At 39.2% G+C, this 26,814-nt stretch overlaps 2 protein-coding genes across 2 annotated transcripts; both read left to right on the plus strand.

The window, feature by feature from the left end:
• Positions 1 to 213: 213 nt before the first annotated feature.
• On the plus strand, positions 214 to 12,172 carry nr1d4b (nuclear receptor subfamily 1, group D, member 4b). The gene is made up of 8 exons (XM_067431317.1): positions 214 to 779; positions 5,088 to 5,417; positions 5,505 to 5,593; positions 5,729 to 5,873; positions 8,011 to 8,579; positions 8,688 to 8,873; positions 9,719 to 9,929; positions 11,084 to 12,172. The coding sequence occupies exons 1-8, from the start codon at positions 764 to 766 to the stop codon at positions 11,278 to 11,280; spliced, it is 1,743 nt and encodes a 580-aa protein (XP_067287418.1). The 5' UTR covers positions 214 to 763; the 3' UTR covers positions 11,281 to 12,172.
• A 6,522-nt stretch (positions 12,173 to 18,694) lies between these two features.
• faim2b (Fas apoptotic inhibitory molecule 2b) lies at positions 18,695 to 26,122 on the plus strand. Its single transcript, XM_067431784.1, has 12 exons — positions 18,695 to 18,906; positions 19,898 to 19,961; positions 20,037 to 20,113; positions 20,208 to 20,272; positions 21,776 to 21,829; positions 21,931 to 21,981; positions 22,098 to 22,137; positions 23,448 to 23,485; positions 23,598 to 23,685; positions 23,857 to 23,952; positions 25,348 to 25,401; positions 25,501 to 26,122. Exons 1-12 carry the CDS (start codon positions 18,808 to 18,810, stop codon positions 25,648 to 25,650), a joined length of 876 nt encoding a protein of 291 aa, XP_067287885.1. The 5' UTR covers positions 18,695 to 18,807; the 3' UTR covers positions 25,651 to 26,122.
• The last annotated feature ends 692 nt before the right edge of the window (positions 26,123 to 26,814 follow it).

Here is a 26,814-nt window from a genome sequence, read left to right on the forward strand (position 1 = left end):
GCGAACTGCGTTCAGGCCGTCTCATGCGATGTTCATTCGGGCAAGCCCTCGGTGGCTCCAAGCCTATCAGTAGCGCGTTTGTGGAGAGGAGGGAAAGCTCCGAGGGGAAACAAACAGCAGTCACGGTGCGCTCCTCCTCTTCTGCATGTGCTTCCCCCGTGCATCTCCTCCCCCTCTCATTGCATTTGCATAAAATGTGTGTCAGTAGGGCAGTGCTCACATGGAGCGCGCGCATGCAGCAGGCATTCCAATGTCAAGCGAGTCCACGCGCAGTCACTGTGAACAACAGAGAGGAGGAGGAGAGAAAAGAACAGCCGTTACTACAGCAGCGTGACTGGGAAGGACAGAGGGCGTGCGAAACGGAGTCACAGTTCTTGGCACACAATACCACAAACAATTTAAAGGGCACAGAAGGGAGGGGGGACTAGTGGGGGGAAAGCTCGGTCACATTTCTAAGACACCTGAAAACGTGTTTGGTGTGTGATGCTTGTGCGCGTCTCAAACTAGATGCCCATCTCTGCCTTGATGTCAGGTCATTAGCTCTGAGGCTCTTGAAGAGAAGCGTTCCTCTAATGAACACGATATTTCAGGACAGATCTCACAGACTGAGGACCTTTGCGCTCCTGAAGGACATCTGACTTCTTCTTCTACTTCTTCGAGACATTTCCAAACAGACTTCAAGTTCTCGCCTAGCGTGGACGGAATTTGAAAAACGCCGAACATTATACGTGCTTTTCCTTCATCAGCATCAGAAGCAGACACTATGGACGGCAGTCCAGGTGAGTTAAAGCAATGTTAGATTTGGCTATTAGCTAATGCAGATTTTTCTTCATACATGTACCATTGAGATGACTTGTGGTGGGAAAGTTTCCCAATCAACCTGAATTCACCCTAGATATTTTTATAGACGTATCTTAGCCAGTGCTTAACTTTTATAAATGGTGACATTTGGTCATTTATTGCACTGTAATATTTTTAAGATATTAAGACTGTAGCCTACTTGTTTGACATCTTTTTCATTTTACAATAGCATTATGGTGTTAGTTGTAGCATCTGCACCAGTGCAGTTTTGATGTGAAATACATTCTGTACCCTGTCGCGTGCCTGCGTGATGTTTTGTCCAATGTTTCCGGTCTCGCGTTGCGCGTAAACAAACTCACGTGCAGCTGCTCCCGCGCTCTCCCAATAGGCTGTGCATACATGACACATCATCCTCCTAAATCAACCGTGAGTCGTTTCACAGCCTGACCTCCTGCCAACCAACGAAAACTAAAGTTTCAGTAGGAAAGAAATCAAAGCTATCTGGGTTATCCGAGGTGATTCTATGCGTTTTGTTTGTAATCTAGCAAACTTGGTGTCAAGGTGTTTCCCTTCCGACCAGGTAACGTGTTCACACTGTGATTCATTAACCAAGTCACGCTCGTGCGCCGGTCACCGAGCGCGCTCCTCCTTTACATTCACTCAAACACGTGCTGGATGTCAATAGTTCTGCCCGCAAACATGTGAGAGGAAAACGATCATTAGGAGGGAAACACAGCACATCAGGCAATAAACCTGAGTTTTGTTTACTGGCATCACATGGACTTTCTTTTAAGGCTTATCTGAAGTCATGTATTATAAAGTCATATGAATGCAATCTTGGATATTTATATGCAAGTCAGAATGTAACATCCAGTTCTAAAATACTGATTAAAAATAGCTACTGCTAAAATAATACAGACTTAAAATGGAAACTTAAAACCAGTATAAACTCTAAAATGCAAAACTGTCCATTTATTGTATATAATTAGTATTACAAATGACAATTTTGCAGTCTAACGGATATGAGTATGCTATGTTAATATCAACATCTCTCAGTTATCAATGTCATCCAGTAAGCTTTCCCCCTCCTGTGGTTTCTTTGAAAGCACTGCACGTTTTGCTTGTCATCATAGTGGTATTCATCAGACAGACTTTCACTTTCACTGTCACGAGGATCAACTCCGAACTCCACGTGCCACGCGTGATTTCCCAGGCACACACACACACACCCCCCCTTGTGTTTTTGTTCCGGCAGCCCGTATCTCATCCGGCCTCTGAAAGGAGGAAGGCTGGTCACTGGGTCAAAGTCAAACAGGCACACATCTGAGCTCAGATCTTTCTTCTCTGCCTGCGTGATCTCTATTAAACATGTGCTTCTTATAACAAGCACACCCTTATGTGCTTTTAAGGATTATGTGGACACAGGCAAAAGATTGACTCGTCTCGTAAAAACAGAAAGCTCAAACACGTGCACTTTGCCCCATGCAGTGCAACATCTAATGTTCCTTAATTCTGATGCATTGTCAAAAAAAAAAAAAAAGTAGTAAATTACAAAGCAAGTGATTCATTTGTAGCACACTTGAGTTTTCATTTACACAGATTGTGCTGAACATGTGCACTTTCTCCAAGAAGATATACTGTCGTATATTGACCTACTTTTCAGCAGCACATATCTGAGGGCATCCAGCTCTGAACAAACCTTCAAACAAGAAGGCAAGAAATCAAAGCCTCCCAACTGAGCCGCTGAATGGAAAGCTCACCTACAAAATCAGTGAAAATGTCATTTACATAGGCTGAGTTTCTCAGACAGGGCTGTGATTAAGGATTAGGCCTTCGGTCAATTAGGGCATTTATTAAGGAGCTTTTATAAACGTGAGAAGAAACATTACTGGTGTGCCTCTTGAGACAAAACAATAGCACTGACAATTTGCTTAAAAGCTCAAACATGCATTTTAGTCTAGGACTTAAATGCATAGTCTGTGAAACCGGGGGTTTATGTCCATTTGGCTAGTTTAAAATATAGTTCAGTCTTGAAAATAATTCAACTCTTGAAGAAAACATTAACATGAAGAATGTATAAATGTTCAACTACACATTCAGACACACCTGTACATACACTGTAACCCATGAAATTCACTCTTTACTGTAGGCATGAGGAAGATGTCACATTGTATTTAATGCATGTAATGGATGAACAAAGTGAACTTTCAAATAATATAACAGGGGGATTCACTTTTATTAGCATCACAAATACAATAAAAAATGTATACAGTATCACATTGTCAGAACTGTTCATTACAACCCAATATGCAATATAATACAGCATACTATACAACACATGAAATAAACATTATCTAAAGTGACTAAGCAATCTACCTAACATATACATCTCATGTCGACATCTCTGTTCAGAATGTCATGATTATTTCTGTTGAATAGGATGTTTTCCTGAACAGCAGGTTTCACAAATTCAGATCATAACTGGAAATCAGTAACCCATTCATATCTTCATTCTTTCTCTCGCCCTCAGTGTGAAACACACTGGACTATGGGAAAGTGTTCATGTGGCATGTCTGGGGAAATTATGTGTCCCAACAAAATGAAACCGTGTTTAACTCGGATGAAATATTGGGAAGGGCACTTAAGGTAGTCTAATCAGTTTGTGAGGCCGCACGTTTTATAAATAAGTGAGATGAGGTGAAATGAGTTGCGTTTGAAACCAAACAAAACAAGCTCGTATGTCGAGTAAACGTGACCGTGCACGTTCATGCATACACTCCAGTTTCCGGTGACTCAAGTATTACAAACACGGGCGCATAAATATGGCCTTGGTTACTGTTTTTAAGCCCTCTTCAAACGTGAGCAGCAGGCTGGCAGTGTGTGGCTTTTTTCCCTCTCGTACTGCGGCTGTTTTAGACACGGGACTGCGGAAAGAGGCTTGTGTTTTCGGGGCGTTCACTGTGTCAGGAGTGCATGTGAGTCGGCGGTCAGGTGGCTGGCAGCTCTCTGGAGCGCGCTCCCGGGCTCTCCGCCAGAGGAGCGCGCAACGCGTGAGGTGGGGGTGTGTGAGTTCTTAGTTCCGTGTCTCTGATTCGAAAACAAATTGTTCTTTTGAGTCGGTTCCTTTTAATGATTCGGACACGGGAAGGTTAGGAGCAGTAGCTAATAATAGAACCTACACGACAGAGACAAAACGATTTTTAGGCAAGAAAATCACGCGTAAGGACAACACTTTTTAAGGTGGCAACATTAAACTGCAAGATGCAAATTTATTTAAAAAAATAAATAAAAACGTAAAACGCAATCATATTAACAAACTATCAGATTGATTAACTCTAAACTTGAAAACCAGCATGCAAATCTTGGAACGCTGTAAAGAGAAGAACGGATCGAATAACTGAAGTGAACCGACTCACTGGAATAAATCCGATTCCCCAGCGATACTCGTATACACGTGAGTCAGTCTGGCTCATCCTGGCACATTTCTCACATGTCTGAGCCTTCTCCTGGCGCGGTTTGAAACATGTGATTCATGATGAAGGATGAGCTAGCCAGAATGAAAACAGTGGAGGGTTCAAACATGTGAAACATCTCCAAGTTTTCAGAGAAATCAGTGGCCTGAGCTTTCTGAAAATTGTACTCTTCTGGACAAAAAATAAAAACATTTATTATCCACTCCCCCTCTGAAACCATTCATAGCAGACATTTACTGATTCAATTTGGATGTAACTAAAATGTTGCTTGTTGATCTTTGTTTAAGATAGGGTCAGGTTATGAAGAAACTGACTACACTTTGCATAAAAGCCTCAGCTAAACGACACATTTGCTGAATTTATTGGATGAAATTAGCCAATGTTTAATAAACAGCTGTGTAGAGTGCAGGGGATATTTAGAAAACTATAAATGAAAGCCTTCCCATTCTTCTGATTTAGATATTTATATCATGACAAATCTCAGGATAGTGTGATATGTTATTGGATATGATGATGTAGACTGCAAGTACCGAGAATCGCTACTGCAAATACAGCCACAGACACGCTGCTGTGAGCATATACCACACGTTGAATTACCCAGATCTAGGCTGGTGGAGCTGGGGAAGGTGGGAGGTCTGCAAACACTACTTATCCAATCAGCTTGTAGAGCCATGTAGTGAACAATGGGATGGCTAGCAGATTGTATTAAGGACTTATCGGCCCTCACCTTCTGTAGTTTCATGACTGAATGAGATGTGCATATGTATGTCCAACTTACCCTCATTAAATATATCCCCTTTCTTTCTCTCTTAGGTGAAGGAGTTATCCACTATGCAGGCTCAACAGGAAGTGCCAGCCCCAGTCCAGGAAGCCCATCCAGTGGGTACCAGACCCAGTCTCCATCCTCTCAACCCTCGTCCCCTGAGGAGGTCTCTTTCACTGAGCTTGGCGCCCTTAAAAAATATTCCGTTGGAAGCCATGGCAATTCTGCAGGGGGCAACAAACTGGTGTTCCAGTTTCCAGAAGTAAGCAGTAATACCTCTATCAACACTGTTACCCCGACCGTAACGTCATCAGGGCAAAGCTCCTACTCTCACCCAATGGTTGGAAGGCGACCCATTGGGTTCACGGGTACCTTTACCAGTGAGTATTATTGGAGTGATTTTTGATATTGTCTCAGATTCTGTGTCCACTGACCACTGCTAACTTGTTCCGCATTTGTGTTACTAGAAACAGGAGGTATGGTGTTGCTTTGCAAAGTATGTGGGGATATTGCATCAGGATTTCACTATGGTGTCCATGCATGTGAGGGATGCAAGGTAAGGACACGCTGCTCACTCGTAAAATACTCTCAAAATGCATAACTGATGTGACTGCTAAACTGCCACTATTCAGTTCATGTGCCTGATGCTTTACTCACACACACATTCACTCTGATCTTGTGCTGCCCTCAGGGTTTCTTTCGCCGCAGTATCCAGCAGAACATCAATTATAAGATGTGTGTGAAGAATGAAAACTGTCTGATCATGAGGATGAACCGCAATCGCTGTCAGCACTGTCGCTTTAAGAAGTGCCTCTCTGTCGGCATGTCCAGAGATGGTAAGAGCTTTAAACATACAGTTATAAACATTCTTATTCTAGATACGACTATATTATTTGCAGTGTTTGCTGAGGAAAACATCAGTATTACTACACATACTTTGTGTTAGGAATGTTGAGTAAACAACCAGCTAGCAATGTTTAAGCTACCCCTTGGTAGACCCTAGTTATTGCACTTTTCTAAGCAATTGGACACTTATCTCGAAATCAGAATATAGACCAGTGGGTCTTAGTCCAGTGGTAACCTACTTAACAACCACATGCAACATCCTAGCAATTTGTCCATTGGCAACTGCATAGGAATTTTAAATACCACCTTCATAATCCACTGATTTCAATTAGAATATGCGTGATCTGCGTGAGTTTCGAGAGAAGGCAAGAAAATTTCCCCATGTAGATTTTGCACCGGGTTCAAGTTTGTTTTACGCAAATGTGATGCGTTGACCAACAGAAGGCTGGAAGCTATTGACAATGGCCAATCGACCCTTTTGCTCCAAAAGTGACCGCATCTTTACAGCACATTTAAAACCTGCTTTCAATTCTCCTTTCTATTTCCTTAACCCAGCATCCACCATCTGTTCTGTAATGTTTGCACCTATGGCTGACAGTTTCCTTTCACCGCTGATTTATTAGTGCGGGCATGCTGAAATCCCACAAGTCATCAGTCACTGTAAAAACTGCAGCAAATCAGGTTAATTTGGGGAATTGGGGACACAAATGGTCCAAGCTCCTAGTACACTGCAGTTTAATGTGTTTCCAGATCTTCGTTTGCTGTATCGCAGGATTAATTAAGATCTGAACACTAGCTGCGATTTAATAAAGTGGTTTGTCGACGTAACCCAGAAGCTAGTAGCATTTATTTCAATTGAATGTAATGCATAAATGTACTAAAATATCTTTTCGATTTGTCCTCTAGCACACTCTGCCCATACAGGACACTGTTGTCTCTGGGGAGCGTTGCAAACTGGGCTGATAATAAATCACATTTTCTGGGGCTAGTGTACATATTTAGGTGACCTAAAAAGCAGAAAAGTAAAGTGATACAGTATGCACCATCATATTTCAACGTCACATGACATACTTGACCTTGTTTTCCTCCCTTGTTGCCACTGACACTGTAATTACACTAGATTCCCATTGAACTTGGAAGTTTCTGAATATATAAAGAACCTTTATTGATTTAACTTGTCAGTATTGTAATGCTTCTATGGCCGTAAATGCACAAAAAATAGCTAATACTGTATGTCGCTTGCTAAACCTTGACTTCTCCTTCAAAACTGGCCAACGCCTTCGCATGAGGGTGCTAGATGACACCTTTAGACGCACAAAAACCCTTGTTATATTACACACTTAAAGATCTGGTTTTGCATTAGTTAGCAGTTTCAACCTAACCTTGCTTGCTGACGGCACCACATTGCTCAACACTAGGTGCTCCTTATCATTCCAGTTTATTATCATATCGCCTTTCTCTGCCATACAACGTTGCACCACTTAACAATACCTAACGCTACCTAACGCCTTCTATCTGCCCTTTTCACCCGTAACCTGCAAACCCTTTAACTTGTGACTGTATCTATTTCACCTGCTGTCATTTACTCCATCACTCATTCCCTCAATGACATCGCCTCTGCTCCGGGTGACTCACTGACCCACTTCCCAATGGGATAGAGAGAGAAGGAGAGAGAGAGAGAAGGATGGGGGAGGTGTATCATACAATTGTAGGATCTATGAATAACTGTGAGGTGGATGAAAAAGAGGTGCGGGAAGTAAAACAGAAAGAAGCTTTGCGGACCAGTCATAATCTGATATGAAAGATTATTGGGATGTATTCTTGTTTCATACCTATTTGAAAATGGATATTTCCGGTCCTAAATGCTGTCAGTACAGCATTTCTTCTTTGGTGCAAAATAAGGAAACCTCAATAAGGCAATAAAGAATATGCTATTGTGAATAAAGCTCCTCCAGTGCACGTTAGGCCTAACAATCCTCTTTATCCATGACTATATTCACAATACAGCACAGCCTCTCGTACCTCATTGCATCATTGTACAGTTGTAAAATAATGTAAACCTTTGCATTGTACAACTTTATATAATTCGATTATACATAGTGACATTTATTCCCCCGTTTTTCCTAGCTGTGCGATTTGGACGCATTCCGAAGCGTGAGAAACAACGCCTACTGGACGAAATGCAGAGTTACATGAACAGCCTTAATGAATCGGCGTCCATGGACATCAACTGTACTACACCCACCGAGAACCCTACCAGCCCTGAGGAGGGCCAATCAGAAGAGGCCATTGGTGCCATCTCGCAAGCTTATCGTAACATCTTTGTGAACGGAGAGAAGTTGTTAGTGAAGATTGACGATGACAACAACATCAATAACAACAGTCCTTCATCCTTCCGTCATAATCCAATACAAGAGTCCGGATACACCCAGTCTCATCCTCAGCCAAGCATCTCACCTCAAGAACATCCTGTCCATTCCACAACAAGCTGCCTCACCCAATCCAGATGCCCGTTCGCCAACCACCACGACAACAAACCAACAATCCAGGTTATGGACAACAATCACTATAACTTCCCACAATCCTCAAGTCCCAACCAGGGCACTACACCTTCTCAAAGCTATCCATCTAAGCACAACAGTTATTCCACACAGACGTCTTGTCCTTGGAGACTGAGTCCTGGTGCTAAAGTTCTGGTAAGTTTTTAAGAGGGCATTTGATTTGTTTCACACTGCAAAACAACATCTTAAGTTCAATATTTTACTTGAATTAATGAGAAAATTTCTCTTTCTGTATTTCTCTAGGCATGTCCTCTCAATGCATGTCCCGTCTCCCCAGCCAGTCACTCCAGTCAACAGGTCTGGGAGAGTTTCTCGCAATGCTTCACTCCAGCTGTTAAAGAAGTGGTTGAATTTGCCAAGAGCATTCCAGGGTTTCAAGCACTGAGTCAGCACGATCAGGTCATGCTGCTGAAGGCAGGAACCTTTCAGGTGAGAAACCGTTCCAATCCAGACTGTCTTGGCCTGGTCGTATCTGCTTTCCTAGTTTTCTCTAATAGTGGGAAATCTGACTTACCTGCTGAACAATCCAGCATGAATGCCATGTTGGTCCAGGCTGGTTTTTGTGGCTCTAGCTGGTGGACCAGTATCCGCTTCCCATGATTGGGGACCAGCATCCCATCTTGATCCCAACATGCAAAACATACGTTATACTGGTAACCAGCAATGTTGGATTTTTCAGCAGGGTCATTTCTGCAAATCATTTATTTCAAACAAATAATTTCAAAGAATCAGTTTAGCTAACGTTTCTGAAATTCCTTTATTTGATGGCCCTACTGCGTCATCATGTGATCCTTTGACAATTCGGCATACATCCCCTAAAATAAACTTTTCTACGTAGGAGCATATTGCTCTTTATAGATTTCGATAATGTTTTATTAACAAGGATAAACTAAGAGTCTTAGTTCAGTTTCTTTAAGCTTGTAGGACGAAAATATTGTTCACTCAAGATCACAACCCAAGAATTTGGTTCAGACTGGTTTTGTAAACTGGCTCAAATGATTCATTGAAAAGATTTGACTCAACTGTGCAATTAGATCATGAATCTCAATCTGACATCCCTAGCAGTTTCAATCACATGGTGTTACAGACAAACATGTATGGACTCTTAAGGCTCTATACTGATATCTTTATAGATTTGTTTTCAACACTTAGCAACTAATATCTGAAAGCTAAATGCGTGCAGGACTTACATTGACTAAAGTCTTCTGAGTTATTGTGATGCACTTTACATGGCCCAAACTTGAACCGTTTATTTAATATATTTTGTCTTGCAGGTTCTAATGGTGAGGTTCTGCTCGCTGTTTGACGCCAAGGAACGGACTGTAACATTCCTAAATGGCCAAACCTACCCGTTGACATCCCTGCGAGTGCTTGGCATGGGCAGCCTTCTGGACGCCATGTTTGAGTTCAGTGAGAAGCTGGGGAATATGGGTCTGGAGGCCGATGAGATGGGTCTCTTCATGGCTGTGGTGCTGGTTTCTGCAGGTACCTTGGATTCCTAGTAATTATCACACGAAAGCAGTATTTAAAGTGTGTCAATACTCGTGAGATAGGCATCACAGCTGTGCTTTTCAAAAAGCTGGCCCAAACAGTATAATGCTATTTTAAAAGAAACTGAATTTTGGACCAATTCCAAATCGCATATGTCCTTTGTAGATAATGAAAAACGTTATGAAGAAGATTATAGGAGCTTGTTTCCACCCTGCAAAAAAATTGAATAATTATTTGCTGAAAAAAAAGGAAAGAAAAAAATTAAACCGCAAAAACAAGTTCTGTTTGTACCGCTCCTTAGTTAGGCATTTTACTAGAGTTTGGAATAGAGTTTTAATGTCTGCATTTGAAGGGATGGCTCACCCAAAAATAAAAATAATGCCATAATGTATTCCCCCTCAACTTAAGCCATCCTAGGTTTTATGGTTTTCTTCTTTCAGGCCAAACACAATCATATATATATATATAATCCTGATTCTTCCAAGCTTTATAATGGAGGTGAATGGTAACTTTGAGATTTTGAAGCCCAAAAAAGTATTGATCCATCATAAAAGTACTCCATACGGCTCCAGGAGGTTAATAAAGGCCTTCTTAAACCGATACATGTGTTTTTGTAAGAAAATTCTAAATTTGTATAACTTTATAAACTATAATCACTGGCTTCCGGTAATGGCCGTATGCGAGTGTAGCTCCGGTGGAAGAGTGACCTCTGACCCGACGCCTGACATATTGACTCATGGAAGTGCAGAGGATAGAGCAAAACAAAACACTGGTCACAAATTAGAAGTCTAAAAGTATGTGTCTACACCAAAGCTTACGCTACTCGATACTCATGCGTCGGGTCAGAGGTCACTCTTCTGCCGGAACTAGACTTGGATACGGTCGTTACAGGAAGCCAGGGATTATTTTTTTATAACGGATGGATGCGCTTTTTTGGGCTTCCGATTTTAGGCTCCCATTCACTCCCATTATAAAGCCTAGTAATATAACTCTGATTGTGTTTGGCTGTAAGAACAAAGTCATATACACCTAGGATGGCTTGAGGGGGAGTAAATTAAGGGATAATTTTCATTTTTGTGTGAACTAACGCTTTAAGTTTGTACACAAGCAAAATAGCAGTTCCTCATGATTGTTTTGCTGTGTGTCAGATCGCTCTGGTATATCAGACGTGGGCGCCGTCGAGCAGCTCCAGGAGGATTTGATCGGCGCTCTCCGCGCTCTCATCACTCGCCGGAGGCCGGAGGACAGCTCGCTCTTCCCCAAACTCCTGCTGCGTCTGCCGGACCTCCGAACCCTCAACAACCAGCACTCCGAGAAACTCCTTGCCTTCCACATCGACCCCTGAGACCAGAAAGAGACGATTGCCAGACCTACTCGTGTCTATAACAAGGGGTCGAAACAGAGATTCTGGGTGCTCTTCTTGAACAAATAAGCCATGTATAATTCAGGATGAACATCTGACTTACACAGACACCTCAGACTTGCTTCACCACGTCAAATATTTCCAATGTAAGATTTATTTTAAAGAACGGAGCAGATGCTGGACATTTGGACTTTTCAAGAAATTCAAGAAGAGGGAATAGATTTTTCTTTCTACAACGGACAATTGACGAGATTATGAGGGGATGGCTTTTTATAACCAGATTTAATCTGGACTCAGACGGTGTCAGTATGAAGTATTGGGACATTATAGATATGTTTCTCACTCCAGATGCTATGCATTCATTATCATATTGTTCAACACATTGTACAACCTTTCAAATGCTAGCTCATAATTCAATAGCACAATTCAATAACTTCCTCAAACACATTCTTATATCTCTTTGTGGACCTTTATAAATATCGTTTATTGCTCATGTCAGGCACAGGCAGTCAAAACTTTGTGTACAAAACATGTATTATAATTGAAATATATGATAGTTTCTCATAACTGTATAAGACTGTAGTATGTACTGTATTCTCGTGTGGAAATATCATGACAATTCCAAGTTGTTTCATGAAGAAAGGACTGATCATCTTCTGTTAAACCGTTAAACCAATGTAATTTACAACAGCACTGCATGGATATGGTTTATTTTCTATTGGAGAGGATGGGATTTCAGCAAAGTGGACTTTGACATTTCTACACAAATTAATTTGTTTCACGTGCATTTAAATGTATATTTGGTAAATGTATTATGTATATCTTTTACTATAGAGATGGCAAGATTATGTGATATTAAAAGACTACCTTTCAATTTTTGCAAAGTTGAGTGTTTTGTATGCATGCGCATATATATGTAGCCTATATATATATAATATCCCGAGCACTGCATGCTCCATTGCACATGGAATGCTGATGGTGCACAATGGTATCCTAGCAACAGGCAATGGAACCAGCATGAGCTGATGTATGTGATCTATGCCAGGATTTTCACCTTCATTTAAATAACGGCCCCAGGGTTCCAAATGGAATCTTTGTTTCATATCATACATTACACACACTGCCTTTTTATCATTACAGCTATAGCACTGTAGCCTCTGATCTATATAAAGCACATTCTTATTGTCATTATATACAGTAGATCAGTGACGGTAGCGCAGCATAATCGGTCTAGAATATTTAATGTTGGCCGAGAATGAAATGTTACGTGGATAGGATTCTCTGATAGAATTAGGTTGAGAAAACCAAACTTGGCATGCCATGTTAAAATATTAACATAATTTGCACCTTCCTCCTTCCTCTTCCTGTCTTGGGTGCCACATGATCCTTAGGAAAGAAATTAATATTGGCTATAGAAAGATAGAAATATATAAGGATATTAAATATGTCAAATGTAGCCTATATTAAATACAAACAACCATCCACAAATAAATAAATATTGTACATCTAACTAACCAGTAATGTTTGATATGGCTTTATATACACAGGTGCACCCTCTTGAGGTTGCTATGCCATACTACATTTAAAAGAAGAGCCATTCCTGGGTAACATTTCTGTCCCCAGAACATGTGTAGGCCTATATGCATTATAAACATATTGACACTCATTCCTGTTAGGAAAAAAAGGTTAAACAGCCCTGTTTTTATCAGCTTTGCCTGGTCCATCATAAATACAATTGTTTAAAAAATAATAATTAATAGCCTAAATTAACAATGAATACATTTAATTGAATTTATTAATTAAAAATACACTTTGTCTTCATATAGAGGGTTTTAATACAATTGACAATCATACTAAAGAGTTGCTGTCGTTTTCTGTACTGCCAATAAACAAACAAATTATGATTTGAAGTTCTACATCCTAATAATCACACAGAACCAGAAAGGAGGACAAAATGGCTACAAGCAATAAGAAAAAGAACTACCGTCTACCGGTATAGTAATCCTATAAGATTTCTATAGTAGGCTAGTGTAATACTTCTGTGATGTCCTGTAAAACCTCTATAGTAGGCTACTTCTATAGTATGTCCCAAAATACTATAGTATTCCTATAGTTGTTTTTGATAAGGGATGTCTCATTCACATTAGCTGAAGGCTCGAGCTGTAAACCTGTGGGGTAGTTCGAGGTCTACACTCAACAACACAAACTGCAGTCTGGTTAACTGGCAGCACAGTCCCTCGGCAACTTCATACTGATCACCGTTTTACAAAAGTATTAATATATTGGAGTGATTTTGGAGCATACGTACAATTGGTCAGTGACAAGGTTTTACGGAGTTATAGTGTGCATATACCGAATATAGTACGAAAGTTGGTTGAGTTATAGCCTGATGTTACCGCTAGCTACTGCGATCTTACCTGGAGATTCAGCCAGATAACAAAATATGTCTGGAAACGAGACCTCCGTCATTGACCCAGTTTTTAATTAAATAAGGGCAATCCTAACCTATTGCAGTTAATGTTGCAATGTACCGTTGCTGGTTGGCAGGCGTCAATAATGAGTCGCAATAAGACACTTTTGTCATTCAAATGCAGTGTCCACCCTAAACCCTCCCACCCCACGCTGACTCCACCCTCGCCACGCCAGACAACGCCCCCAACTATTATCTGCTGTATACTGTAAAATATGATCGAAAATTAAAGAATCATCATGCAAACCAGTGATGAGTATTTTTAAAACAAGATTGATGATTTAAGCTAACCCGTACACAATTTATGTATGAAGTAAAAAATTAAATTAAAAAAATTAAAAGTAGGCCTATTGTAGTTAAAATCAATCAACCCATAATAAACAACCAAATGTCCTGGGTAAAACTTACCCAATATGTGTTCTGTCCTATATTTGCCCAGACCAACCCCAGGGTTTTTAAGAGCGTGTGTTAAATAAAAAAAAAAATTGTATGGGCTGTTGAGGACTGTTTTTGCTAGTGACAATTTATTGCTATTGTTGCAAACTATGAAATGTTATTTTATATAATATAAAATAACATTTCATAGTTTGCAAATGCACATTTTGTCAATTATAATAATATATTATTGTTATTATTATTATTATTATTATTATTATTATTGCATATATTTGCAGCTTAGAGTCTATCTTTTCCAGGGTAAAATCATGCTCATAGCTCCAGCATGTCCCACCCCCTGTTTTAACCGGGAATGTGTGAACATAAGGGAGGGATAAACCTGCGCTAGTCAAACCATGTTATCGGGACTCTTGTAAGTTATTACAATAAAGGTTATGACTACTGGACAGAAAACAGGCCATAACAAAGGGAAGAGCGCCCTCTACTGAGAAAACTAGCACATTAGCTAGGATGACATGACTTTAAAAAATATTTCTGACATGATTTAAAAAAATAATAATTCTGTAGCTCAAACAACAACAAGGCCATGGGCTCGAATCCCATGAAATATATGAAGAGTTAAATACATTTAATATGTTCATACTTTGACTGTAACATAAGTCCCTGTGGATAAAAGCATCTGCCAAATAAATAAATGTAAATCAAATAAAACAACAGAAAAATATTAAAACTGCAAAACTGAGATCTTTCAGGACACAGGGGTATCCAAACACAGTCCTGCAGAGTTTAGCTCCAGCTTGTCTAGAAGTTTCTAATATGCTAAGAGCTGCTTGAGGTGTGTTTAATTGGGTTTGGAGCTGAACATTTCAGGACAGGGCTTTGCAGGAGCAGGATTGGACACCCCTGCTCTAGCACACATAAATAAACACACACCGTACTATAGTTCGGTCCACTGACAACCAGGCTTCCAGAAATAAAGCCTTAAACCTTTAACAATCTTAACACGATGTCTGTCGTTACAAAAGCAGCTTACAAAAGGCATGAAGTCACCGTTTCAAAAGATGACGGTCACATGACCACAACCTGACACATTTGTTACTATTCATTCACATTTGGTCACATTGATATATTGCCTGATTGCTTTTAAGCTGTATATCAACAATAGGAATCCTAAAACATTTAATGAAAGAACTAAATATAATTATTGTTAGATTACATTGACTTTATGAAGGTAAATTACATTTCACAGTATTTGCCTTTATTTTAAAGGGATAGTTCACTTTAAAATGAAAATTCTGTCATCCTTTCTCAAGTTGTCTCGAACCTGTATGAATTTCTTTCTTCAGCTGAACACAAAGGAAGATATTTTGAAGAATGTCAGGAACCAAACCGTTAACTGGAGCCATTGACTTCCATAGTAGGAAAAAAAATACCATTGAAGTCAATGGCTCCAGTTAACTGTTTGGTTACTGACATTCTTCAAAATAGCTTCCCTTCATGTTTTTTGTTTAAAGGTTCAGTTCACCCAAAAATTTAAAAAATCTGTAATTTAGTTTTTACTTACTATAATTTTTTTATTCCATACTATAAATGTTTGCTTAACCATATTCTTCAAAATATCTGATCCATATAATTGCGTATCATGAGGGTGGACGAATGTGCACAAAGCGGTGACGTCCTCAAGCGTGGAGGAACCCATGGCTATCTCAGCTAATACAGATATGATCCAGAATCAGATCCGGAGGATGAAATAAATTGAACAGGAGAAACAGCAACAGCAGCACGTCCGTCTCTGTGGTATGGACTGTATTTAGTGACCTGTCAACATTTGTGTGTGTTTACTCGCAGTTTATGAGGACATGATTCGGTTTATGGACTATTGTATGCGACTAAACCTTAGCAGTAGCAAGCAAAACGGTTTTGCACGTCAGACTAGTGTAACGTTATACAGAGAACAGCAATGGAGTCCGTTAGCGCATTTGAATGACGAGGAAAATCAACTTTGCGACGCGACTGAAGCGATGTTGTGAAGCTTCCCGTCATTTCTGCGTTCAAATCGGTTCAAATGCAGCACTGCCTTCCCGGAATGCTGTGCTGAAGCGTTGTAGTCGCTCGACGTCACCCATAGGAATAAAGTGGAGCGCGGCGCGGACTATAACGACATAAGTGTTCACGGACGACTGGATCTGCAGCTGAGCGAGTGTTTATTGGCGTGCATTTCCTCTCTCGCTCTAGTCACGCGCGCGCACCCTACCGGGAGAAGAGCCCGTGCGGCCCATACAAGGACCTTCCGCTCTATTAACGTCAAGCCGACTCATACTCGAAAAAAACTCCGAAACTTGTGAGAAACCGGAAGGAGTATTTTTAACACAGAAATACTCCATCAAACGTCCAACATTAGTTTTTGAAACTTTGTCTATGTTTAGGATGGGAATCCAAGTCTTTAACAGTGGAAAAAGCTCAGTATGCATGAAACAGCATTTCACCCCGCTCCCCCCTTAATGCTTAAAATAATAACAAATATCCGTCAACAGAGTCAGAAAACACTTTTTTTGACAATGTAGTTGTGGGGTTGTTTTTTATTTTATTGTACCTTATATGAAACTCTAGCATGATTTTCGGTGTACTGTACTTACTCCGATCAGGCATAACATTATGACCATATGTGTTACAAGCACGCCAGGCTCCATCCTCCCAGTCACAGCGCTCCCCATCTCCAGAGTACTGATCACACACACACACACACACACACACACACACACACACACACACACACACACACACACACACACACACACACACACACACACACACACACACACACACCTGCACCTCATCATCACCGCAATCACTGCCTGCACTTAAGCCCAAGCTCTAGTTTAAGCTTACCTCAAGGACCTGTGGCCAATGTGTCTCCAAGTCTCCAGTGAGTCTCGATCGTCTCCTTCACTCCGTTCCTCTGATCTCCACCGCCACCTGCAAACAAGAAGCATTACCCAGTTATCCTCTGCATTCTTCTGAATTCACTCTCCGTTCACTCACCTGACCCGCTCAGCATCTGGTTCTTCAATAAAGCTGTCATTGTACCTTCATCTGTTCTACATGTCCCTCTGTTTGTAACAATATGATAAGGAAATAAATAACACTGATGATCTCTTCATCACGGCTCCTGTTAGTGGGTGGGATATATTAGGCAGCAAGTGAACATTTTGTCCTCAAAGTTGATGTGTTACAAGCAGGAGAAATGGGCAAGCGTAAGGATTTGAGCGAGTTTGACAAGGGCCAGATTGTGACGGCTAGACGACTGGGTCAGAGCATCTCCAGAACTGCAGCTCTTGTGGGCTGTTCCCGGTCTGCAGTGGTCAGTATCTATCAAAAGTGCTCCAAGAGGAACAGTGGAGAACCGGCCACAGGGTCATGGGCGGCCAAGGCTCATTGATGCACGTGGGGAGCGAAGGCTGGCCCGTGGGGAGCGAAGGCTGGCCCGTGTGGTCCGATCAAACAGACGAGCTACTGGAGCTCAAACTGCTCCAGAAGTTAATGCTGGTTCTGATAGAAAGCTGTCAGAATACACAGAGCATCTCAGTTTGTTGCGTATGGGGCGGCATAGCCGCTGACCAGTCATGGTGACCTCTGACCCCTGATCCCGCTGAAAGCACCAACAGTGGCACGTGAGCATCAGAACTGGACCAAGGAGCAATGGAAGAAGATGGCCTGGTCTGAGGAATCACGTTTTCTTTTACATCACGTGGATGGCCGGGTGTGTGTGTGTGTGGCTTACCTGGGGAACACATGGCCCCAGGATGCACTATGGGAAGAAGGCGAGCCGGCGGAGGCAGTGTGATGCTTTGGCCAATGTTCTGCTGGGAAACCTTGGGTCCTCCATCCATGTGGATGTTACTTTGACACGCTCCACCTACCTAAGCATTGCTGAGACCATGTTCAGCCTTTCATGGAAACGGTATTCTGGTGGCTGTGGCTCTTCCAGCAGGATAATGCTCCTGACACAAAGCACAAATGCTTCAGGAATGGTTTGAGGAGCACAACAGCCAGTTTGAGGTGTTGACTTGGCCTCCAAATTCCCCAGATCTCAATCCAATCGAGCATCTGTGGGATGTGCTGAACAAACAAGTCTGATCCATGGAGGCACCACCTCACAACTTACAGGACTTAAAGGATCTGCTGCTAACATCTTGGTGCCAGATACCACAGCACAACTTCAGGGGTCTAGAGGAGTCCATGCCTCGACGGGTCAGGGCTGTTTGGGCAGCAAAAGCACAATATTAGGAAAGTGGTCATAGTGTTATGCCCGATCGGTGTTTATGTATGTTCATTACAAACCTCAAACAACATTTTCCTCTCTAATAATGTAGTTAATATAATTGTCATCTTCACGTGTTCTTATGTAGCATCATCTTTCTTTTTTCAGGTTTGCCCTCCATATATAACACATAAATCTAGCACAATGGCTGGGTCACAGATCACGGGAAAGCTCAAGCTCCGTGTTATGAAGGTGGTATTTTCCTGCATGTTCCCATCATGCCATCCTGAGCCATTGCTAGAATGAACTAAAGCCCTGTTGGAGGAGGGACTGATGGGATTAGCCTGAATAGACACTATAAATCTTCACCGCAGAGACACAAATGAACCGACGTAACACTGGCCCGCTTTCTTCAACTGCGATCAACGTTTCTCCAGAGAACCACAGGAAAAAAACATCACAGAAAATGACACAGAAAAAGGTATGGTATCATGTTTATCAATCACTCTAGAATAGAATAGAATAGAATAGAATAGAATAGAATAGAATAGAATAGAATAGAATAGAATAGAATAGAAATCTAAAAAGGTTGGGTTGTTTCAACCAGTGTTTGGGTCAAACATGGAGAAACCAAATCGTTGTGTTAAAAAATGTAATTTAAATTTTTTAGAATGACTAGAATAGATAACAATAGAATAGTGTAGAACAGATCAGAACAATAGAATAGAAAACTAAACAAAATGCTGGGTTTGGGTCAAATATGGACAAAACCAACAGTGGGGTTAAATTGAATTAAAACCTTTAAACCAATGGTTGGGTTTGTTCATATGTGTCCCAAACAACCCAGCAATTTTTTAAATAGAATAAGAATAGAACATTAATATTATTAAAATGGAATAGTATAAAATAGGATAGAACATAGCAATAGAATAGAATAGATTGGAACAATGGAATAGAATAGAGCCAAACAGATTCTGATAGAACAGAACAACAGAAAATAAATCATGAGGCAGTAAACCCTGTAAACTGAAAATAAAGTGAAGGTTAATAATTCTGCAAGATAATGAATATATAAAATAATGGTTCCACATGTTAAAACTGATTAAATGAATGTGTGTGTTGCTCAGAAGATGCTGTATGCTTTGCTGGCATATTTCCATAAGGAGATTATTCAGACTATTTATAGATCAAGCTTCTGTCTTTACAGAGACATGAAAACATTAACAGATTTATATCTGATCTTTTTCATAAGACGACGCATGTCCTGTATATGATTTGATCTGCACATGTCTGTTCATTTCTAAACTGGATTGGATCATCTCTATTGGCTTATAAATAATATTCTAATTAAAGATTAGTTTGCTCACAGTATTTTATAGCCATTCTCAGAGTGAGTTAAATGATTACGATCAATGATTTAATTTGGCAGCATTATGATCCATATTATATGCCTTAAATATTTGTCTTGACAGGTTGCCCCAACAGTCCAGACTGTGGAAGGAAACATGCCGCCGAGCTACGACGAGGCCAACGCAGGTACTTTTACAGGCATTCTGCCTTTTGACAAATATACATCTTCTGCTCTTGTTTATTTCTTTTATTCTCTTGCAGGATGTCCTGGTTACTACTATGGCGAAGGAACTTTTTCCTGGGACGACACGTTTATTAGACGAATCTTCATACGGAAGGTAACCATTTAAATATTTACCCTGAAATATGTATCGAGGAGGACTATCAAATCAAAATTCCTGTAATAAACATGCCTGTTGTCATTTCTCACAGGTTTATTCCATTCTGATGCTGCAGCTCTTCTCAACCGTCGCAGTCATCGCCCTCTTCACATTCCAGTGAGTGTCTGATTACACTACCGTTCAAAAGTTTGGGGACAGAAGATTGAGTATTATTACTATCAGCGAAGACACATGAAATTGATCAAAAGTGATATTAAAGACATTCATAATGTCAAAAGGTTTTTTTATCAGGTTCCCCAAAAATATGAAGCAACACAACATTAAGAAACTTTACAAAAAATACAACTTTAAATTAATTGTATTGAGTAATTTCAACACATGCTGAGGCCCACAGAGCGCAGAAGGCACCAACTCTCTGTCAATTGCTACAGACCTCCAAACTTTGTGTGGCACTGACTGCATACTTACCTGACTGCATTGTGCCAAGTGTTAAGTTTGGTAGAGGGGGGGGGTTATGGTGTGGGTTGTTTTTCAGGGGTCGGGCATCGCCCATTAGTTCCAGTGAAAGGAACTCATAATGCCTAAGCATACCAAGATATTTCGGACAATTTCATGCTCTCAACTTTGTGGGATCAGTTTGGGGACGGCCCCTTCCTGTCCCAACATGACCGCGCTCCAGTGCACAAAGCGTCGGTCCATAAAGACATGGATGAGGAGTTTGGCGTGGAGGAACTTGACTGGCCTGCACAGAGTCCTGAGCTCAACCCGATAGAACAGCTTTGGGATGAATTAGAGCGGAGACTGAGAGCCAGGCCTTCTCATCCAACATCAGTGCCTGACCTCACAAATGAGCTTCTAGAAGAATGGGCAAAAATCCCCATAAACACACTCCTAAACCTTGAGGAAAGCCTTCCCAGAAGAGCTGAAGCTGTTAGAGCTGTAAAGGGGCTGACTCCATATTAAACCCTACGGATTAACAATGGGATGGCATTAAAGTTCATGGGCAGGTAAAGGCAGGCGTCCCAAAACTTGTGGCAAAATAGTGTACATATAGTTTACCAATTATTTCTTATTTTTTTCACTTGCATAGTATACTACTATCATGTTCCTATTTAGGTATTGGTTTTGTATGCTTGAAATATACTTTTAACTGGGGAACAGTTTAGATCTCAGTTTAATCTAGAGTTGAAGTAAAGGCCAAAGACTTGTCTGTCAGTATAAATCAAGTATACTTAAGTGTCATTTTAGGTATATTTCAGAGGTAAGTAGACAAAGTATACTTTCTTCTTTTTTTAATACACTTCTTTTTTTTTGTAAAGGAATAAGAAGAGCAGCAAATCCTCATATTAGAATGATTTCTGAAGGGTCATGTGACACTAAAGACTAATGATGCTGAAAACTCAGCTTTGAGCACAGAAATAAATTATATTTTAAAATACATTCATAAAGAAAATTGCTATTTTAAATTTTAGTAATATTTCACAATATTACTGTTTATTGTTTTGACTTGGTGAGTAAGCAAGACTTATATGAAAAACGATTTAAATCTTCTCGACCCCAAATCTTTGAACATTATATCAGTTATATGTAAGCGTATTATATTTAGTATTGATTTATTAATTTGTTGTCGTCTTAACGGCTTTCCTCTGCCTTACTCAGCGCTCCAGTGAGGATGTACATTCAAACACATCCTATTCTATACTCCATGTCCAAGTACGTAATATCAGTGATTCAAATATTGCCATAAATGCTTTAAAATGTTCCTCATTTAGGCATATTTAAGCGATGTTTAACTTAAGTTATGTGTTTTGCAGTCTTCTGTTTCTCGTCACATATATCTCCTTGGCTTGCTGTGGTGATCTGAGGTCAGTTAATGAAACTTGAACAGTTGCAGTTGTTCGTATCATTGCTAAATGAGAAAAAAAAGTATAAATGCGATATTTGATAAATAAGCTGTAACCTTTTCATTTCTGTCTTACAGGAGGCAGTTTCCATGGAATCTTATTCTACTTACAGTCTTTGTGAGTATCAGCTTGAAAATTAAAAATGTCATCCACTTTGACTTTTTGAAAAAAATTATTAAATGCATGCTAAAATAAAACAATCATTCACCCCATGTACACTCCTCAAAATGATTGGCACTGATGGTTCTTTACCATCCACGGAACCTTTCAAATGCACAAACGTTTCTTTCGATTATTGAAATGAGCTCCACACTGAGAAGAAAAGAGGATATTTGAGGAAATGATGGCTCAATGAAGGTTCTCTGAAGAGGCTTACAGCACTAGTACTACAAAAGCTTTCTTTTTAAGTGTTAAGTACAGGTTTGATTTTTGCGTGAGTAACTAATATCTACAGTAGCCCAGAAATCATCAGAGATGGACAAAGTACACAACTTCATTACTTGAGTAAAAGTAAAAGTACTGCTGGTCAAATATTACTCTGTAACAAGTGAAAGTTGTAAAAACAGATTTTACTTCAGTAAAAGTACAGAAGTATTTGTTTTCAAAAGTACTTAAGTATCAAAAGTAAATTTCCTTTTTTATGCCAACGCATTATTTTATTATTGATGTATAAATGCACATTATGCCATCATGGTTTAAGCCAGTCAGTGACGCTCCATCTGACATACTAGCATACGACTAAAACTAATTTAAATACTTGAATAAAAGTTACAAAGCTCTTTATAAAGCTGCTGTCGCTTTAAGGCCGAACGAACGGATCCAATACACTGATACACAGATACACAGATATTCTCACACTGTTCACCTTCACTTAAGACATAATCGACTTTGTTTATGTGAATACTCACCAAAACGAACATTTTGACATCTGTCTTCTTCCATTTTGCTATAAACTGATCAGTGTTCAAAAATTGCTCTGAAATCATTGAACTTCACGTGTGATTCCTGAAAGGCTTTCTGCAAAAACCCAAACACCTTTTAAAGAAGAAAATATAATTATCTTGACTTTCAAAGCTGCGACAGAAACGACTTTTGATGTCAAGGACCTTGATAGAAATGTAGTGGAGTAAAAAGTTCGATATTTGTCTTTCAAATGTAGTGAAGTTAAGGTCTTAAGTTTCCAGACAAAAATAATACTCCAGTAAAGTACAGATACCCAAAAAGTGTGCTTAAGTACAGTACTCAAGTAAATGTGCTTACTGTCCACCTCTGGAAATCATGTTCCAGTCATACTTAAAAAGTGTGCTTTTCATTACGTTACCAAAAAAAAAAAAAAAACATAAAACATTTTGCATTACATTAATATAATATTTCTTCTTTTTTCTCTGTCATTGCATGCTTTTGTGATCACTGCTGTGCAAACAAAGACTCTGAGCATGGCTTGCATGTTGGGTTTTATCTCCAGGTAATGAAATATCTGTTATGTGTTTGCATGCTTGCAAACTTAAGTTTCCAAATTTCACAAGATATGTTTAATATCTTCTGACCATAACGGTCATTTTTCCAAATTCCGACAGTTTCTACAACACCAAGTCTGTGATTCTGTGCATTGGCATCACTGGCATAGTGTGTCTGTGTGTCACCATCTTCAGCTTTCAGAGCAAGGTGAGCAGCTGACCAGAGGATTATTCCTGTAATTCCACCACTAAATCTACATTTTTAGTGAACATTGGTGACTTTTATCGAGAAATATTATCAATTTAAAAAGATGGCTTTTAAAGTACAAGTACAATCGTTCATACAAGCAAAATAAAATGTTCTTTTTTGTCTCTCTAGATTGACATCACCTCATACCAAGGTGTTCTCTTCATTCTGTGTATGGTCATGTTTTTCTGTGCTATCGTCATGGGATTTGTGGTTCCCTTTGGCTATGTAAGTATAAAAAATAGCTTTGTAAGTTGGAATTCACGGTCAGCACCTGTGAACATAAAGCCTGAAAAACTTTTCATGTGTTTGGTTGACTATTTTATAATGAATAGGCTGCGTTGTCAAATTGGCGGTGCTAGAACGGACACATTATGCGCGTGCGCGAGGTGCCAGCGTGATTACTTACGTTTTTCACCTCAGCAGTGCAAGCAATACTGTTATTTATGGTCATACGGTAAAGTGTCTATTTTTATTTGTGTACATTAAAAATGACTACAAAATGTCATGCCTTTAACTCACGTGCACAAAAATCAACCGAAACACAGCGAATACTTGACGCACAGACGGACATGAGAAATTAATCTAACAATAGAAACCTTTAAGTGTCTACTTTTTTTTAAAGATTATTTATATCAAACTCTCCCCCCCCCTTAGTGACGCCCCTGAAAATCATGTGCAAACTATTAGTTTATAGTTCATATATTGTAGTCTCTATTGTTAATATATTAATAGGCTATTGTCAAATAGTGTGCACTTCGTTCATTATCACAATAATTAACACATTATAATTCTTTAATTAGCTCATATGTAAAGATTTAGATCATGTTTTTTAAAGCTTTAACAAATGATTAACTGTAAATAGTTATTACGTTAGGTCTAAATTTAAAAGTAATACATTATTTTATTGGTCACTTAAAAAGTAATCTGATTACGTAACTCATGTTCCTTGTAATGCGTTTCCCCAACACGAGTGCATGTCTAAGTGACAAGCATTTTAATTCAGTAAAAGTTTAAGCAAATTAATTAAACTGAAAAGTAATACTTAACAAAAAGTAACTCAAATATTAATCTGTAAATGTTAAAGTAATGCATTACTAAAAAAAAAGTAATCTGATTTCATAATGCGCCTCACTCGAAATGTGTTGTTTAGGACTGTATTTTAATATTAGATTCTGGATAATAATACCTGTCCCCGTCTGTACACTGTAAAAAATGTTTGTTGGTTTAACTTAAAAAAGTAAGTAACCTGGTTGCCTTAAAATTTTGAGTTTATTGAAATTAAAAATGTGAGTTGATACAATGAAGGAAATTTGTTTAATAAATAGAAACTCAAAGTATTATTGTATCTGAACCACATAAAAAAAAGATAAATCACGAAAATAGCACTATTTGGCATGTTTCACTGCGTCATCAGAAATAAAACACACACAATTACCCAATATGCTTACAAAATCTTTTAATAATATTTTAATAAAGGTTGTCGAATCTCAAAAAATGTTAACTCAAAATTTTAATTTCAATGAACTTTGAGGCAACCAGGTAACTTTTTTTCTAAATAATTTTTTACAGTGTACAAACCCATTATCAGTCCTTGAATTTATTGGCTTTCTCTTTTCACAGGTCCCCTGGTTACATGCGGTCTATGCCACTATAGGAGCTGTTGTGTTTACCATGGTGAGAAGCAGATTAGTCAAGAACGGATTATGAGTATTTATTAGGTGATTAAGGTGATATAATGTCGACTGACCCGAGTCTCTTTCTCTTCTCTCTCAGTTTCTAGCCTTTGATACGCAGCTGCTGATGGGGAACAAGCAATACGCTCTGAGTCCTGAAGAATATATCTTTGCCACTCTCAGTCTCTACCTGGATATTGTGTACCTGTTCACGTTCCTGCTGCAGATGTTCGGTGACGGTCGAGAATGAGCCACGGTTGTGTAGTAATATTCTCCGTCTGGTACACTAGTAAGCCTCACTGTAAGTGGCCTTTGATGCATTTTAGGTTTAAGGAAAATCAACACTGTAAAAATGGTTTCTCAGGTAATGCAAATATGTGATTTGTGCGTTAACATATTAAAAGGTTAAAATTCGAAACATTTAATACATTTTTTATTAATAATACAATTATTATGAAATTTGGACTTGTATCTTGGCCACCAAAAACGAAGAACAAAAGCCTTTCTCTTATGGTACATAAGAAAATGTTACTCCTGTGTTAATAACTCAGCTAGTTCAGAAAGTTCATATATTGAGTTTATATTAAGCTCTATTATTTTCATACCAATGATTCATCAGTTTTTGTATACAACGTTCTCCAGCTGTTGTGTGTCAACAAACAGTTAAAATGACTGACTGTAATTTAAAAATGTCATTTAAATTTTGATTATCACAATCTGTCGTTGTGTTTTGCACCTCTGTCATTTTTTATAATACATTGTATTTCTGTAACTTTCACTGTATTTGACAGATTATGATGTTTGATACCCATTCAATGTTCTCGGCACTTCTGCTTGATATAAATCTAGTTATGTCTGCATTAAGCACTTTATATTTTTGTCCATGAAAAATTGGTGCACAGAAATGTGTCATTGATAGGTAGTAATGCATGATTTATTTTTATTATTTTTTTTCTTTAGCTAATACTAACTTAAGTTTCTCGATTAAAGCTTTTGAAGTAAATGGCAACTTATCTTATTAGCTTGCTAATGGGTATGAGACAGCTAGAAAGAATAAAGAAAAGAAGAAGGGACAATATGATAGCAATGAATTCAGATTAATAAAATAAATAAATGGACATTAACTGAACAAACCATGAGTGGTGAAGGTGTTTGGTTTTTAAACAGTCCGGTGAACAACATGAATGTGCATGAACACACTAATTTATGTTTATTATGTTTTATGATCTTTTAAAATAGTTTTTAAAACTATATGCTGTATAGACACCGATCAAGCATAACAGGTGAAGTGAATAACACTGATGGCCTCTTCATCACGGCTCCTGTTAGTGGGTGGGATATATTAGGCAGCAAGTGAACATTTTGTCCTCAAAGTTGATGTGTTAGAAGCAGGAGAAATGGGCAAGCGTAAGGA

The sequence above is a fragment of the Pseudorasbora parva genome, chromosome 22 (assembly GCF_024679245.1).
Source record: "Pseudorasbora parva isolate DD20220531a chromosome 22, ASM2467924v1, whole genome shotgun sequence".
Taxonomy (NCBI): domain Eukaryota; kingdom Metazoa; phylum Chordata; class Actinopteri; order Cypriniformes; family Gobionidae; genus Pseudorasbora; species Pseudorasbora parva.

Coding starts and splice junctions, on each gene's coding strand:
- faim2b (XM_067431784.1), top strand. CDS start 18,808: ATGAACCGACGTAACACTGGCCCGCTTTCTTCAACTGCGATCAACGTT. Junction 22,138..23,447: donor TTATTCTACTTACAGTCTTT/GTGAGTATCAGC, acceptor GTGCAAACAAAG/ACTCTGAGCATGGCTTGCAT. Junction 23,486..23,597: donor ATGTTGGGTTTTATCTCCAG/GTAATGAAATAT, acceptor AAATTCCGACAG/TTTCTACAACACCAAGTCTG.
- nr1d4b (XM_067431317.1), top strand. Junction 5,594..5,728: donor ATGCATGTGAGGGATGCAAG/GTAAGGACACGC, acceptor TGCTGCCCTCAG/GGTTTCTTTCGCCGCAGTAT. Junction 5,874..8,010: donor TGTCGGCATGTCCAGAGATG/GTAAGAGCTTTA, acceptor CGTTTTTCCTAG/CTGTGCGATTTGGACGCATT.